We start from the raw sequence: 14,209 nt of genomic DNA, 5'->3' as shown, positions 1-14,209 counted from the left end.
AAATAGAGTTTAATATACATTAATACAAATGTACAATGTGTTTAAAATTTTAAAAACTACACCAAAAATCATAGGCTTCAATATATAGAGCATTTACCGAAAAATTAAATATTTTTGTAGGGGTTAACCCATAGATTTTGAGAAAAAATAAAGAAAAATGAAAATTATATTTTAATGCATAGTTGCATCCTTCACTAACATATGATGAAAGTCAAATAGGTTTGGAACATTTGTGGTCTCCGCTTTTCTAGTGAATAGCGGTTTTATAGTGGTAGTCAATCAATTTAGGGAGTATTATGAACGTTTACTAAATTAATTGACAAAAAATTTAAACGATTCCCATGTACCATGAAAGAAAGTTTAATATACATTAATAGAAATGTAGAATGTGTTTAGAAATTTTAAAACAACAGTAAAGATCTTAGGCTTAAATATATAGAGCATTTAACGAAAAATTAAATATTTTCGTAGGGGGTTAACCTATAGATTTTGAGAAAAATTCATAAAAAAAGAAAATTATATTTTAATGTATATTTGCATCCTTCACTAATGTATGATGAAGGTCAAAGAAGTTTGGAACATTTGTGGTCTCCGCTTTTCTAGAGAATAGCGGTTTTATAGTGGTAGTCAACCAATTTAGAGAGTATTATGAACTTTTACTAAATTAATTGACAAAAAATTTAAACAATTCTCATGTACCATGAAAAAAAGTTTAATATACATTAATACAAATGTAGAATGTGTTTATAAATTTTAAAACAATTGTAAAGATCATAGGTTTCAATATATAGAGCATTTACCGAAACGTTAAATATTTTCGTAGGGGTTAGTTAACCCATAGATTTTGAGAAAAATTAAAAAAAAAACGAAAATTATATTTTAATGCATAGTTGCATCATTCACTGACATATGATGAAGGTCAAAGAGGTTGGAACCTTTGTGGTCTCCGGGTTTCTATAAATAGCGATTTTATAGTGGTTAGTCAACCAATTTAGGGGGTGTTATGAAGTTTTACTAAATTAATTGACAAAAAAATTAAACGATGCCCATGTAACATGAAAGAGAGTTTCATATACATTAACACAAATGTAGAATGTGTTTAGAAATTTTAAAACAACACTAAATGTTATAGGCTTCAGTATATAGAGCATTTACCGAAAAATTAAATATTTTTGTAGGGGTTAACCAATAGATTTTGAGAAAAAATCAAAAAAAAAAAAAATTATATTTTAATGCATAGTTGCATCCTTCACTGACATATGATGAAGGTCAAAGAGGTTTGGAACCTTTGCGGTCTCTGCTATTCTAGAGAATAGCGGTTTTATATTGGTTAGTCAACCAATTTAGGGAGTATTATGAAGTTTTATAGATTAATTAACAAAAAAATTAAAAGATGCTCATGTACCATGAAAGAAAGTTTAATATACATTAATACAAATGTAGAATGTGTTTAGAAATTTTAAAACAACAGTAAAGATCATAGGCTTCAGTATATAGAGCATTTACCGAAAAAATAAATACTTTCGTAGGGTTAACCCATAGATTTTCAGAAAAATTCAAAAAAAAAATGAAAATTCTATTTTAATGCATAGTTGCATCCTTCACTAACATATGATGAAGGTCAAAGTGGTTTGGAACCTTTTTTGTCTCCGTTTTTCTAGATAATAGCAATTTTATAGTGGTTAGTCAACCAATTTAGGGAGTATTATGAACTTTTTCTAAATTAATTAACAAAAAAATTAAACGATGCCCATGTACCATGTACCATGAAAGTGAGTTTAATATAAATTAATACAAATGTATAATGTGTTTAGAAATTTAAAACAGCACAAAAAAATAATAGGCTTTCAGTATATAGAGCATTTACCGAATAATTAAATATTTTTGTATGGGTTATCAAATAGATTTTGAGAAAAATAAAAAAAAAATGAAAATTCTATTTTAATGCATATTTGAATCATTCACTAACATATGATGAAGGTCACAGAGGTTTGGAACCTTTGTGGTCTCCGTTTTTCTATAGAATAGCAATTTTATAGTGGTTAGTCAACCAATTTAGGGAGTATTATGAAGTTTTACTAAATAAACTGACATAAAATTTGAACGATGCTCATGTACCATGAAAGAAACTTTAATATACATTAATACAAATGTTGAATGTGTTTAAAATTTTTAAAACTACACCAAAAATCATAGGCTTCAGTATATAGAGCATTTGCCAAAAAATTAAATATTTTCGTAGGGTTTGTTAACCCATCGATTTTGAGAAAAATTCAAAAAAAAAATATTCTATTTAAATGCATAGTTGCATCTTTCACTAACATATGATGAAGGTCAAAGAGGTTTGGAACTTTTGTTGTCTTTGTTTTTCTAGAAAATAGTGATTTTATAGTGGTTAGTCAACCAATTTAGAGAGTATTATGCAGTTCTACTAAATTAATTGACAAAAATATTTAAACGATGCACATGTACCATTAAAGAGAGTTTAATATACATTAATACAAATGTAGAAAATATTTAAAAATTTTAAAACTACACTAAAAATCATAGGCTTCAGTATATAGAGAATTTACGGAAAAATGAAAATTCTATTTTAATGCAAAGTTGCATCCTTCACTAACACATGATGAAGGTCAAAGAGGTTTGGAACCTTTGTGGTCTTCGCTTTTCTAGAGAATAACGGTTTTATAGTGGTTAGTCAACCAATTTAAATAAAAGAAAAGGAAATTAGTTTAATAATAATAATAATGGCAATTACAATATAATATATGTATTTCATTAAGGTTAACCCTGTAATTAACTACTGTAATAATTGATGTGAGCGCAACACGTAGAAAACTGACTTCTCAAATAATATAATAGAAATAAGATGTTTGAGTGCAGTTAACCAAGGGTCACGCCACACACTCGTAGTTTCTCCATTACTAATGGCTTTTCCCAAACCTTTGAGGAAAAGGTCTCTTCCTAACAGTACTCCTTTCCAACCATGCGATGAAGATGCAGTGGGAGTGGTTCTCAGGAAGGAGCCGTTGATGCAGTATCGTCCTCTCAAGACACGGGATAGGAGGCAATCGGGTTTAGTTACAACTCTCCAAGCTTGTTTAGCGAGGAGTGTGGTGTTAAAAGCTTGTATGTCTCTCACACCCAAGCCTAATAGAGCGCCTTAGGATTGATGATTTTGGTCCATGAAACCCAAGACATCTTCCTTTCGTTTTCATTTTGTATCCCACCAAAATCGTGTAAGAGTCGATTGGATTCGCTTACATAAACTCATAGGAAGCTGAAAGCAAATCATAGTGTATGATGGGATAGCAGTACAGACGGACTTGAGCATTACTAGTTTACCCCCACTCAAGAGCCGTTTCGACGACCAGCTGTTTGCTTTTAGTTTGATACGATCAACAATGCTTGTGAAGAGTTTTTTACGTCTTCCAACGTGTTCTGTCAAGCCCAAATACTTTCTCACTCCTCCTTCATTAGCAATACCGAGGATATAATGAACACTAAGGCATGTCCTCTGTGGTGTTTTTGCTGAGAATGAGATAGATGATTTAGCTGTATTAAGTTTTTGGCCCGTTGCTGCCTCGTACGTTTGGAGTATGTCCGCAAAAGCTAGGAAACTATCACTGTCTGTTTTTACAGAAAACATAGTGTCATCGGCAAACAATAGATATGTGGTGAATGTCTCCCCGCTCTTAGACCCGTTAGATGTCCATTTTGTTGGGATTGCCGCCAAAGACCGGAAAGGATTTCTCTTCATAGTATGAAAATACACGGTGAGAGAGGGTCGCATTGTCTAATTCCGGGGGAAGGGATTACTTTTCCATGGACTGAGTCATAGATGAGGAATGAATAAGAGACCGAGGTTATACAAGTCATGATCCTTGTTACAAAGATTGGGTCCTCGATGAACTTCTATTCTAATCGGTCGTAAGCTTTGTTCATGTCAGTTTTAACTACCATAGAGCAATTTATACGGGCTTCGGAGTGCCTGAGGGATTGTAGGAGTTCATGTGTGAACATATTATGTACATTCTGTTCGTTTCAATGCAACATTTGTGTATTTTCATACTCATGCATATGTACTATATTTATGCCAAACAACTTACTTACAATGTTGAGTGCATATTATGTAAACATTGAAAAGAATCAAATATTTGGAAAAAGTTACTACATGGACTTTTTTTTTGGAAATTAGGCTGAAAGTATATTATGGATATGAGTCTAGAGTTTGCGAGTATCCATAGATTTCTAGGATACCAGCAAGACCAGTCCATCCTATTGCATTGGTAGTTCATCCAAGGATGATGGCAAGTGGTTTTATAAAGATATATACAATGAGAGAGAGATTAAAAGGATTCCAAGTGAGAGAGTGATTTCAATCAAACCAAATATAGTTCTCATTTTTGTCTTCTCCTATAGAGCTCACGCATTCAAAGTTTCAAGTTTCAACTATGCATAATACATATCTAGTTACCATATAATATTAATGCTAGCTATTATATATAACTATTTTATCAAATAAATTAATTTTGGTATATATATATATGATTCCAACACGTACCCTCTTTATAACGCTTCCGCGTACCCGCTTCCGGTTCCATGTAACATAAATGACATTACATAAAGCTATCTGGTACTCCGATACTTGCTTGGGGCTGGCCAATTTGGGAATGAGGCAGATGTTAGTTGTGTTTGAGATCGAGCACAGGGATCTGGTTCTAAAGAAGGCCTGGATATCCAAACATATCGCAGGGCCGACTGTTTCCCAATGTGACTGGAATAAGCATGCGGAAAAGCCATCCGGACCAGGAGCTTTGTCCGGATATATCGAGAATAAGGCAAACCATATCTCAGCTGGAATAGGACTCGCTGTAAGAGAGGTATTTGTAGACGCATCAATAAATGGAGCTATGGCCTTAGATACCGTTACTTGTGAGTTATTTCAATTTGTTAAGGGGAGATACAAAACCAAAGTTGTAGTTCAAAAAACAGATGATGAGACGGTATGTGTCATGGTCTTGACAATGCGGGTGTATATGAGAATCCTGGAAATGTTGAAAAGAAGGGCTTTATCAAGGTATTTATGGTTTCTTTACTCACATAAGTAGTTTTAATGTATCTTTGTTTTAACTGTTCCCTTTTCTGCAGGAGTTCTTGAAAGAAATCTCCGGTACAAGCTTTGAATTTTAGATCAAATTGACATCCAATAACATGAGGATTGCTGGGGAAAATTTGCATAAAGCTTTCTGTCTCGAGTTGACATTTTCCACAACGAGAATGTATCTCTTTATCCCAAAAGAGACTATAACAGGATACAAGTCTCCATTAGAAAGAAAGTGAAAATCCAGATTCTTCTGTCTCATTCCCTTCTTAACCATAAATGTATACTAACTTCTACATCGGATTTTGTGCAGTAATTGAGGAGTTTTTACAAGTACAGGGTTACTCAATATGAGAAGATAAAGGTAAGAAAAAGCCAATGATTTTGTTTTTCCTCGTTGCTAACAATGATTCTCATTGTCTGATATATAGATGTACATATCAAAATTGAAGAAAAACTGGAGGCTGAGTTGAAGTAACGAAGCCACAAATGTTTGTTTGTTAGTCTCATTAACGATGGAAAACTCTCTTTAGGAGGGGGTATATTCAATATAAAGTTTTAAAGTTTGAGGTGATTTGATTTTTGATGAGATTTTTAGATGATTTCAATCAATTGGATAGTTTAAAGTGATTTTCGTTAAACTACTTTAGAATAAACTACTTTAAAAGTTTATGGCCTTTGTGCCCACGGTCGCAGCATTCTAGCTAAAATCTTCTCCATAACTCGAGATTTTCTTCCAACACCGCCTCAATATCTGCACTAACTTTGTCTTCCATAGTTGGAATCTTGGTTCTCGGATTATCATCAACGTCTGCAAATTTCAGCCCTAACCTCATTTGACTTTGTTCTTGCAGGTGTTCTCTTCATGTCTATATTCCTTGTTGATGCGGCGTAGTGGCAAACGAAAAGTTAGAAGTTGGCGAAATGCTCACACTTCCATGTTGTCCTTGACCTTGTTCCAACTGGTTAATTTTTTACTTCTACCTGACGTGGGGAATCTTTGTCGTAATGATTGAATTTCTACATCCTTGTAAGTAATAGCGTTCTTGAGTTCTCTCAACCGCCAGCTCAAAGAACCCTTCTTGGCTTTAATCAAACATACAATTTTCATCCCTGTGGAGTTTTTCTCCGGCTGCTAATTCAGATTGTGTGTTCATACCATGGGTGTAAAGAAACACATCCAAAGGAAAATACAATGACACTTTGTTAGTTTAGTCAACTCTTTTTACATGTTTTTTATTTCATCACTTTCCGAGATCAGGGTATAAACGATATTAAACGAGTTATATGAGAAAATGATCCATTACTTCACGCCACAGATCCACCAATCGTTTTTCAAAATCGAAACTTACAAAAGTTTATAATGAGGTACTTCTCTTACCGTGCTTAACAAGTTAACCAATGACAACAGAAAAAAGGCCTCCAAGCGAAAATCACAAGCTTAACAGCTGGAATAAATTTCTTCTTCTCAATCTAACCTTCTCGCTGGAGCTTGTTCAGTTATATACACACTGACACCAAAATTTAGAACATAGCATCTGATTCCTCTATATCTTAAGGCTCCTTATCTCTCGTGACTCTTCCACCAACGGAGTTTCCTTAAGCGAAAACTCATCAAGACTATCATCTTCCTCTGCTGAATCAGCCTTAAGCTCTTTGAACATGGCCATCACTTGTATCATTGTTGGCCGCTTAAACGGTCGATCGTCCAAACACTGAGACGCGATCTTCAAGTAGTGAAACAGCTCAACGTCTCCTGATTTCTCTGTTACAAGCTCCTGGTCGAGAATCTCAACTCCTCTTTTCTCTCTGTAGAGCTGTTTCGCCCACCCGACAAGGTTATTGTCTTCTCCAAACTCCCCTGGATCGATCGGTTTCTTACCAGAGAGAAGCTCAAGAAGTATCACACCGTAGCTGTAAACATCCCCTTTAGCTGTACACCTGAAACTCTGGTAATACTCCGGCGGAACGTACCCTGGCGTACCTGCCAGCGTGCTCACGCTCAGATGTGTGTCTAGCGCGCTAACCAGCCTCGCCATACCGAAGTCCGAGACACGTGCTTCCAAGTTTTCGTCGAGAAGAACGTTGCTAGACTTCATGTCTCTGTGTATTATGTGAGGAATGCAGCTATGATGCAGAAACGCTAGACCTCTTGCAGCTCCAACCGCGATCTTCTTCCTCGCGGCCCAGTTTAGAAACACGCCGCCTTTTCTTGATACCTCGTGAAGAACAGTTTCTAAGCTTCCCCATTTCATGTACTCATAGACAAGAAGCCTCTCTTCACCGATCTTGCAGTATCCCAAAAGAGGAACCAAGTTTCTGTGTTTGATTTTACCGATTGTTTCCATCTCTGCCATGAACTCTCTATCGCCTTGCCCCGTGATTCGGATCAGCTTCTTGATTGCTACCGTTGACCCGTCTTTGAGCTGAGCCTTGTAGACTTCTCCGAACCCGCCAGAACCGATCATAGTCTCTGCGCTAAACCCGTTTGTGGCTTCAAGAAGATGCGCGAAAGTGAGTTTTCTCAGCGGCTTCTCGAACGTGGCAACGTTGATGCTAAGCGGCTCAGGGACGCTAGAGAGCTTCCAGCTACAACTTCCAGAAGTGGGAAGGCTCTCAATGAACTTCTCCCTCTTCTGTTCCTTCTTCTGAACTTTCCACGCCCTGTAAAGTGCCATGACTAGCATCACAAGACACATGAAGGAAAACGCGATTCCAGCGATCACAGCGGTTGCAACGGTCTGCTTCTTGGGGTGGACTTGGGCTGTAACGGGCCGCCGAGGAGCAGACCCGCAGGGACGCAAAGGAACGCCGCAGAGGCCGGAGTTGTTTGCGTATCTTGTGACAGGGAACGTTGTAAGCTGGCCACCAAATGGAATCGGACCGGTGAGGTTGTTGTTAGAGACATCAAGATCGCTTAGGAAAGAAAGCGATCCGAGCGACCCAGGGATGTACCCTTGAAGATCATTGTGAGAGAGATCAAGAACACCAATAGCTTTCAGTCCTCCAAGACTGTCCGGTATGGTTCCGGTTAACCGGTTATGTCCCAAATTCAAGACCTGGAGGTACCCCATGTTACCATAACTGGGAGGTATAAAACCGGACACAGAGTTGTACGAGACGTCGAAGTAGATCATGCTTCCGTTTGCATAGAAAGTATACATTGTCATGCCTGAGTATATCCGCGTCGCGGGACACGAATGAACCATCGGAAACCGCTCCAGCCGTTCAGCACGAATGTCTTCAAACTCAACTAGTCCTCCCGCACCTCTGCAATCAGTACCGCCTTCGTTCCTCACAAACGCAAACTGTTTACCTGAAACACTCCCTGGCATTACTAGCCCGGCCTGGCTAGCTAGCTCGCCAGGGAGTGGCCCGGTTAGATTGTTGCTGTTGAGATCGAGCCAGATTAGGCTCTTGCAGTCCCCGAGCTGAGGTGGGACGCTCCCGGACAAGGAGTTGTTCCCGAGCTGCAAGATTGCTAGTTTGGTGAGATAACCGATTCCGGTAGGGATGGTTCCGGTCAACCGGTTGCTTGAAAGAGAGATCCATATCATGTTGGTGCATTTGGAGATTGAGTCAGGGATTGAACCGGTTAAGAGATTGTTGTTGAGGATGAGAGTCTCCAAGTTCCCTCCTTTGACGCAAACACCTTCCGGGATTCTCCCGGTGAGATTATTCGCCCACATGACCAAATCAGAGAGGTTCGGTAACATCCATACCTCATTCGGAATCGGTCCCGTGAGAGCGTTGAAGCTGAGATCGATCGTCTTCAAGCTCTTGCACTTGCCGAGCTCCATAGGAACTGTTCCCGAGAGGTAGTTATTAGCGATGAGAAGCTTTTCAAGAAGCGGTGAATAGCTGCAGAAACCAGAGGGAAGGTTCCCTGTGAAGCCATTCGAGCTTAGATCAAGAACACGGAGGTTTGTGCAGTTGGTGAGCGAACTCGGAACAGAGCCTGAGATGTTGTTGTACGCCACGTACAGATACGCGATCCCCTGAATTTTACTCACGACGGTGGTTAAGAACTCGCCGGAGAGGAAGTTGTTTCCGAGGTTAAGGCTCTGTAGCGAGACGCAGGCCGCGAACGGCGGAGGAAGCTCGCCGGAGAGAGCGTTTCCGGAGAGATCGAGAGTCTCCAGCGTTCTGCAGAGCCGAGAAAGCTCCGGCAGGATTTCGCCGGAGAAACGGTTGTGAGCGAGGGAGAGGTGTTTCAGATTCTGGAAGCTTCCCCAGTACTCTCCGCCGCCGGGGATTTTTCCGGCGAGGTTGTTCCGGGAGATGTTCAGCGTCTCGAGGAGTTTGCAGTTGGTTAGAGAAAGAGGGAAGTGATCGCCGGAGATGTTGTTCTGCGAAAGGCTGAGGAAGGTGAGGTTGCCGCAGAACCCGAAGGAGAGATCGGAGAAGTCGCCGGAGAAGTTGTTGTGAGTTAGGTCGAGGTATTTCAGCGACGCGGGGATGAAACTCTCCGGGATGTCTTCGGATAAGATGTTGTAGGAGAGATCAACGGTCGTCAAGGTTTTAGACGACGGAGGAGAGCCTAGTTTTCCGGTGAGCTTGTTGTTCGAGAAATTCACGGAAACGAGATTGGTACATGTCGAGAAGACGTAGTCAACCATTGAATAATCGGATAACGAGTTCGAAGACAAATCAAGATTCTGAAGATAACAGCCGTCGCCGGAGGAGGAGGAAACAGAACCAGAAGAGAAATCGTTTCCTTGTAGGTAAAGATTCTCGAGACTAGTTAACGCCGTGAGGTTAACTAGGCTTAGGGTACCGGTGAGTCCGCCGTTTCGTAGGTCCAACCCGATGACTCGACCGTAGTCAGAGCAAGAAACGCCTCGCCAGGAGCACGAGCCACGGCCCGACACGTGTTTCCAGTTACCGAGGATGTTGTTAGGATCGGACTTGACGGAGGTTTGCTTGAACGCCGTTAACAGAGCAGTTTCGTAGGAGTTGTCTTGGTCGCTGATTAGTCTTTTGCCATGAGTGGTCATCACTAGAAGAGTTGCGGAGAAACAGAGGATTAACGATAAGAGCTTCATTTCCACACCAAGTGTTTCGATCAGAGGCTTTATAGAGATTGATGATACTCAAAAGGAGTAAGGATCTTCTTCTGACTTGTTCTGATTCATTTACTGTACTCAGTTCCTCCAGAGCTTGGAATCTGAAAATAAAATAAAAAACAAAGTGAGCTTTTAGAAAGAAAAAAACGGCAAAGAAACAATTTTTAATCAAGAAAGAGTTGATATACATATATGAACCTTGTTCAAGAAGAAAACAAAGAGTATAACCTAAGTTTGACAGAGACGATTGTGACTGTGACTGGAAGAATAGAGAGAGACAGAGTATCACTAGTGAAGAAGACAAGAGAAATTGTTTTAAGATAGTGTTTCTGCTCTCAAGTACGATGTTGCAGAGATGGTCGGACTGAAAACAACAAAAGTTGGATATTTTTTTTCTCTCTTTCCAAAATCAGATGGTTTAAGATTCCGTAGTGAGAAGAAGTGTTTACATAGAGAGGAAACCTTTTTTAGCAAGACCAGTTCACCAAGAAGAGAGAAAGAAAAGAAAAAAAGGTGATTTTTCAGGAACAAAACAAGAATTCTCCCAGGAAAAAAAAAGAAGAAAGAATTTTCCTTTTTGATCTTGCGTAAATGAAGAGCTAATGGGTGTCCTTGTTTGGAAAGAAATACCAATGGTCTAATTGTTGTAAAAAAATGAAGGATTTCTTTTATTAATTCAAAAATAATATTCTCTTTGCCGGAAAATTGCAAACAAAAATATAATAATAAGAAAAATTGGTAAATAAAGGAAGAAGAAAAAGTAGGAAAAGAAAAAGCAGAAAAAAATGAAGACATAATCCTCCAGAAAAGAAGAGAAAACATAATCATGATACTAAAGATTAATTTTCTCTTTATAATCTCTGTCTAATCATCAATTATCTCGTATTACTTTAATCATGAAAATAATGTTTCACAAATTAGTTAAGGTCGAATTTCACGGCGAAATTTATGATTAATATTATTGTATTATTAGTCTAAATCTTGCTTGTTTTGGGGGTTAGATGAATTACCCGGCACGTATGTAAAGATGATTATAAGGTCTCTCGTTCCCATGTAAGTAAATAGCTGTCTCTCTGCTCTAACATATAGTTCAAAGAAAGAAAGAAATATGATTTTTTAAAAAGATTGACGATTGTTACGATAAAGGCCTACTTTTTCCCTTATTTTTCGTATGTTTCTACGCATTTATGCAACTTTCTAACCCTACACGGCACCAAGCACTAAGCTTATTTTAATTCAAATGAATTTAACAAGTAGTATGGTTATTATAATTTGTTTATGGTCCTCGTTTTCTTTTGTATATTAGTTAGCGGCCCCGCGTATTGTCTTTATTTATATAGTTGCCGCTTAACTTTTGGCAACTGTCGCATTTTATCCAGTTTCTACCTAAACCGCATCTATAAATAATGAAATAGTTCGTAGCAAAAAATAATAATAATAATGAAATATAGCTGTATTAGCTAGTCTTTCGAGTATCAAAGTGCAGTGAGTATAACTAAGAGAAACTTCCTTGCAGTAGGCCTAGGCATTTTAACGTGGATCCGAAAAACCCGAATTGGAACCAATCAAAAAATATTCGATTTGGAACTGGATCGAAAATTTATAAGTATTTTTTGGGTTTAAATTTTTTTTACTCGAAAGAACCGGAATCGAAAGGAACCGATCCGAATAGACTCGGACCCAAAAAAACCGACTTGAATAGACCCGACCCGATAAGAACTAATTTATACCCGACTTAAAAATATGTATATCTAATACTATGATGATTTTGTGTTATATTTTATATAAATTACTTTATGGTTTAGTTGAAATATCTTTTGTTAACAATATTTGTTATTATTTCGTAACATTTTTTAAATAATATGAAGCTTAAAATGTAAAATTTAGAGTTTAAAATATTTTATTTTAATTATTAATAGTTTCATTTAAGTTATTTTGTAAAATTATAGATATATATGACAAATATCAGCTAAATTTGATGGAATTGGGTATGTCATGTCCTTTTCACATCCTAAATATCCGGATCTGATATAGACCCGAAAAATTACGGATATTTTATGGTATTTTAGTTATAGATCCGAACCGATCCGGACCCGAGAAGAACCGATACGAACCCGAACCGAAAATTTTTAAATACCTATTAAAACTAAATATTTGGGATCCGAAAGACACAAACCTGAAAGGAATGCGTCCGAATCCGGCCCGAAGACCCGAATGCCCAGGCTTACCTTACAGATATTTTTTATAGTTATACACATTTATTTTAATTAACTAAAACAAGTTGAAAAACTTTTGATCCATCTAATTTTACTGCTTTAAAAAAAAATTAAATTTAGCAAAAATTGAGTTTTTTTCTTTTTGCTTAATAATTGAGTTTTGTCGATGTCAAAAAAATTGTGTAATAATATTTAACGTTTAAGATATATATTTTTACAGCAAACTTATATAATGAAGTCTAATATATGCTTATGTTAAATGAGATTTATTTACTCGTCCATAGCACATATACATATATATATATATATATATGTACAAACAGGAACATTAATTTCAAAAACCCGTGACATCCATCTACATGTAAAAATGAGCTAGAGATTACGGAGAAAAGACAAACAAATTTCTTGAAGTGTTAACATATAACATAGTTTATACACATAGAAAATAGGAAAACTAGAGTATCATTTTAAACCTACTTAGCTTGTGTGATGTCCGATGTAAATGAGAATAGGGTCGAGAATTTTTAATTTTAAAAATGGGGCAGGAAAAAGACAAGGGTCCTAGGAAGTAAGTTTATTATTAGTAGGTTAGATAGTAAGTTAAATAAAATAAGAAGGGGTTTTATGAAAAGTCGGAAACGGTTTCGACGCGCGTGGGCGTAGGGTTGGGCCGTGTACCAATTTTGTCAGTATACTCTACCGCACGAGCGCATATTTTATGACCTCTTTCTACTCTAAAAGATTCTCCCATGCCCACTAAGTATATTTATTTTTATACAGTGTAATGTTAAATTATTCAAGGACTAGAATAAAATATAAAATTTTGAAAAGAAAAAAAATCAGTCGGATAATTTAGTTAATTAAATATAAACTGTTACTTTTCTAGCAAAAGGTGAAAACCATCAAAATCTACGACTTTAACCTTTACGAATATTTATTTTTAATTCAAATAAGCATAATTTAAAATAAATTGTGTGAATAATTGTTAATCTTCATCTCAATAAATTTCAAAATATATCTAAAAATAAAATTTAAAATGTTCACTTACAAGTTTGATATATAAAAATTCGTCTTATTTGCCGAAACTATACTAGGTATGTATTTATTTTCTTATTCTCATTAGGCCATATATAGCTTGCAAAAGAAGAAATAGAAAAAGGTGGAAAAGGACATTTTAATGGTCCAGCATATCATTATCAAGATTAGCTAAATGGAAACTGAAGAATAGTTGCATGCATGTCTCTTGACATCTTTCAAGTTTCAAATGCAAAAAGAAGTTCACATATGGAAAATGATTTTTCGAGAAATAAATCATTTTAAATTAAATTGAATTTTTAGTTACACTTTTATACTAAGCTGTTTTCAATTGACAGATTGGAAGATGCTAAGACTATTTTTGCACTTTAATTGTGGGTCTCAACCAGAATGTTGAAAAACCATATTCATTCTTTGTTTGACGTTAAGGACCGACCTAATAATAGTGAAGAAAAAGTTAAGCGTTTTAAATTAATCATTTGTCACCCACTTACCAATATATGTATGACCAGAAAATTCAATCACACTCCCAATCAAATTAGTCAGCTATTTGTTAGTCTTGTCTCTTTTTATTACCAAATTTTACTGTAAATTAAAGCTCTTTTTAGTGAAAATGATTAACGCAAGGGTCCATTACCAGTCATTGCGTTATCTTTCTGGATCTTCTGTATATGATTTATCCATCAAGGTAAAAAAAAACCTTTTTAAATTCACAACTTAAATTAACAGTTGTACATCACATACATGCAAAAAGAAAAGCAATTCTATGAAAGAAATGCAAAGGTCAA

General features: G+C 36.6%; 1 protein-coding gene and 1 long non-coding RNA gene across 5 annotated transcripts; one reads left to right on the top strand and one right to left on the bottom strand.

The window, feature by feature from the left end:
• LOC117127321 lies at positions 1-1,507 on the top strand. The gene is made up of 2 exons (XR_004450256.1): positions 1-474; positions 831-1,507. It is a non-coding gene; the product is annotated as an uncharacterized LOC117127321 (long non-coding RNA).
• Positions 1,508-6,387: 4,880 nt separating this feature from the next.
• Positions 6,388-13,410, bottom strand: LOC103832569 (serine/threonine-protein kinase BRI1-like 1). Of its 4 annotated transcripts, none has more exons than XM_033276339.1 (2): positions 10,359-13,410; positions 6,388-10,271 (listed from the first exon to the last, which is right to left on the bottom strand). In XM_033276339.1, exon 2 carries the CDS (start codon positions 10,147-10,149, stop codon positions 6,652-6,654), a length of 3,498 nt encoding a protein of 1,165 aa, XP_033132230.1. In that variant the 5' UTR covers positions 10,150-10,271; positions 10,359-13,410; the 3' UTR covers positions 6,388-6,651. The 4 variants fall into 4 exon arrangements, with proteins under 4 accessions (XP_033132230.1, XP_009106845.2, XP_009106844.2 ...); XM_009108597.3 differs by having other exon boundaries at positions 10,369-13,410; XM_009108596.3 differs by having other exon boundaries at positions 10,399-13,410.
• Between the last annotated feature and the right edge of the window lie 799 nt (positions 13,411-14,209).

The sequence above is a fragment of the Brassica rapa genome, chromosome A08 (genome assembly GCF_000309985.2).
Source record: "Brassica rapa cultivar Chiifu-401-42 chromosome A08, CAAS_Brap_v3.01, whole genome shotgun sequence".
Taxonomy (NCBI): Eukaryota; Viridiplantae; Streptophyta; class Magnoliopsida; order Brassicales; family Brassicaceae; genus Brassica; species Brassica rapa.
The sequence above is the reverse complement of the archived record's forward strand: the minus strand, read 5'-3'. Positions and strand labels throughout refer to the sequence as shown.

Bases quoted from the DNA above. Each gene is read 5' to 3' on its own strand.
- LOC103832569 (XM_033276339.1), bottom strand. From the start codon at position 10,149: ATGAAGCTCTTATCGTTAATCCTCTGTTTCTCCGCAACTCTTCTAGTG.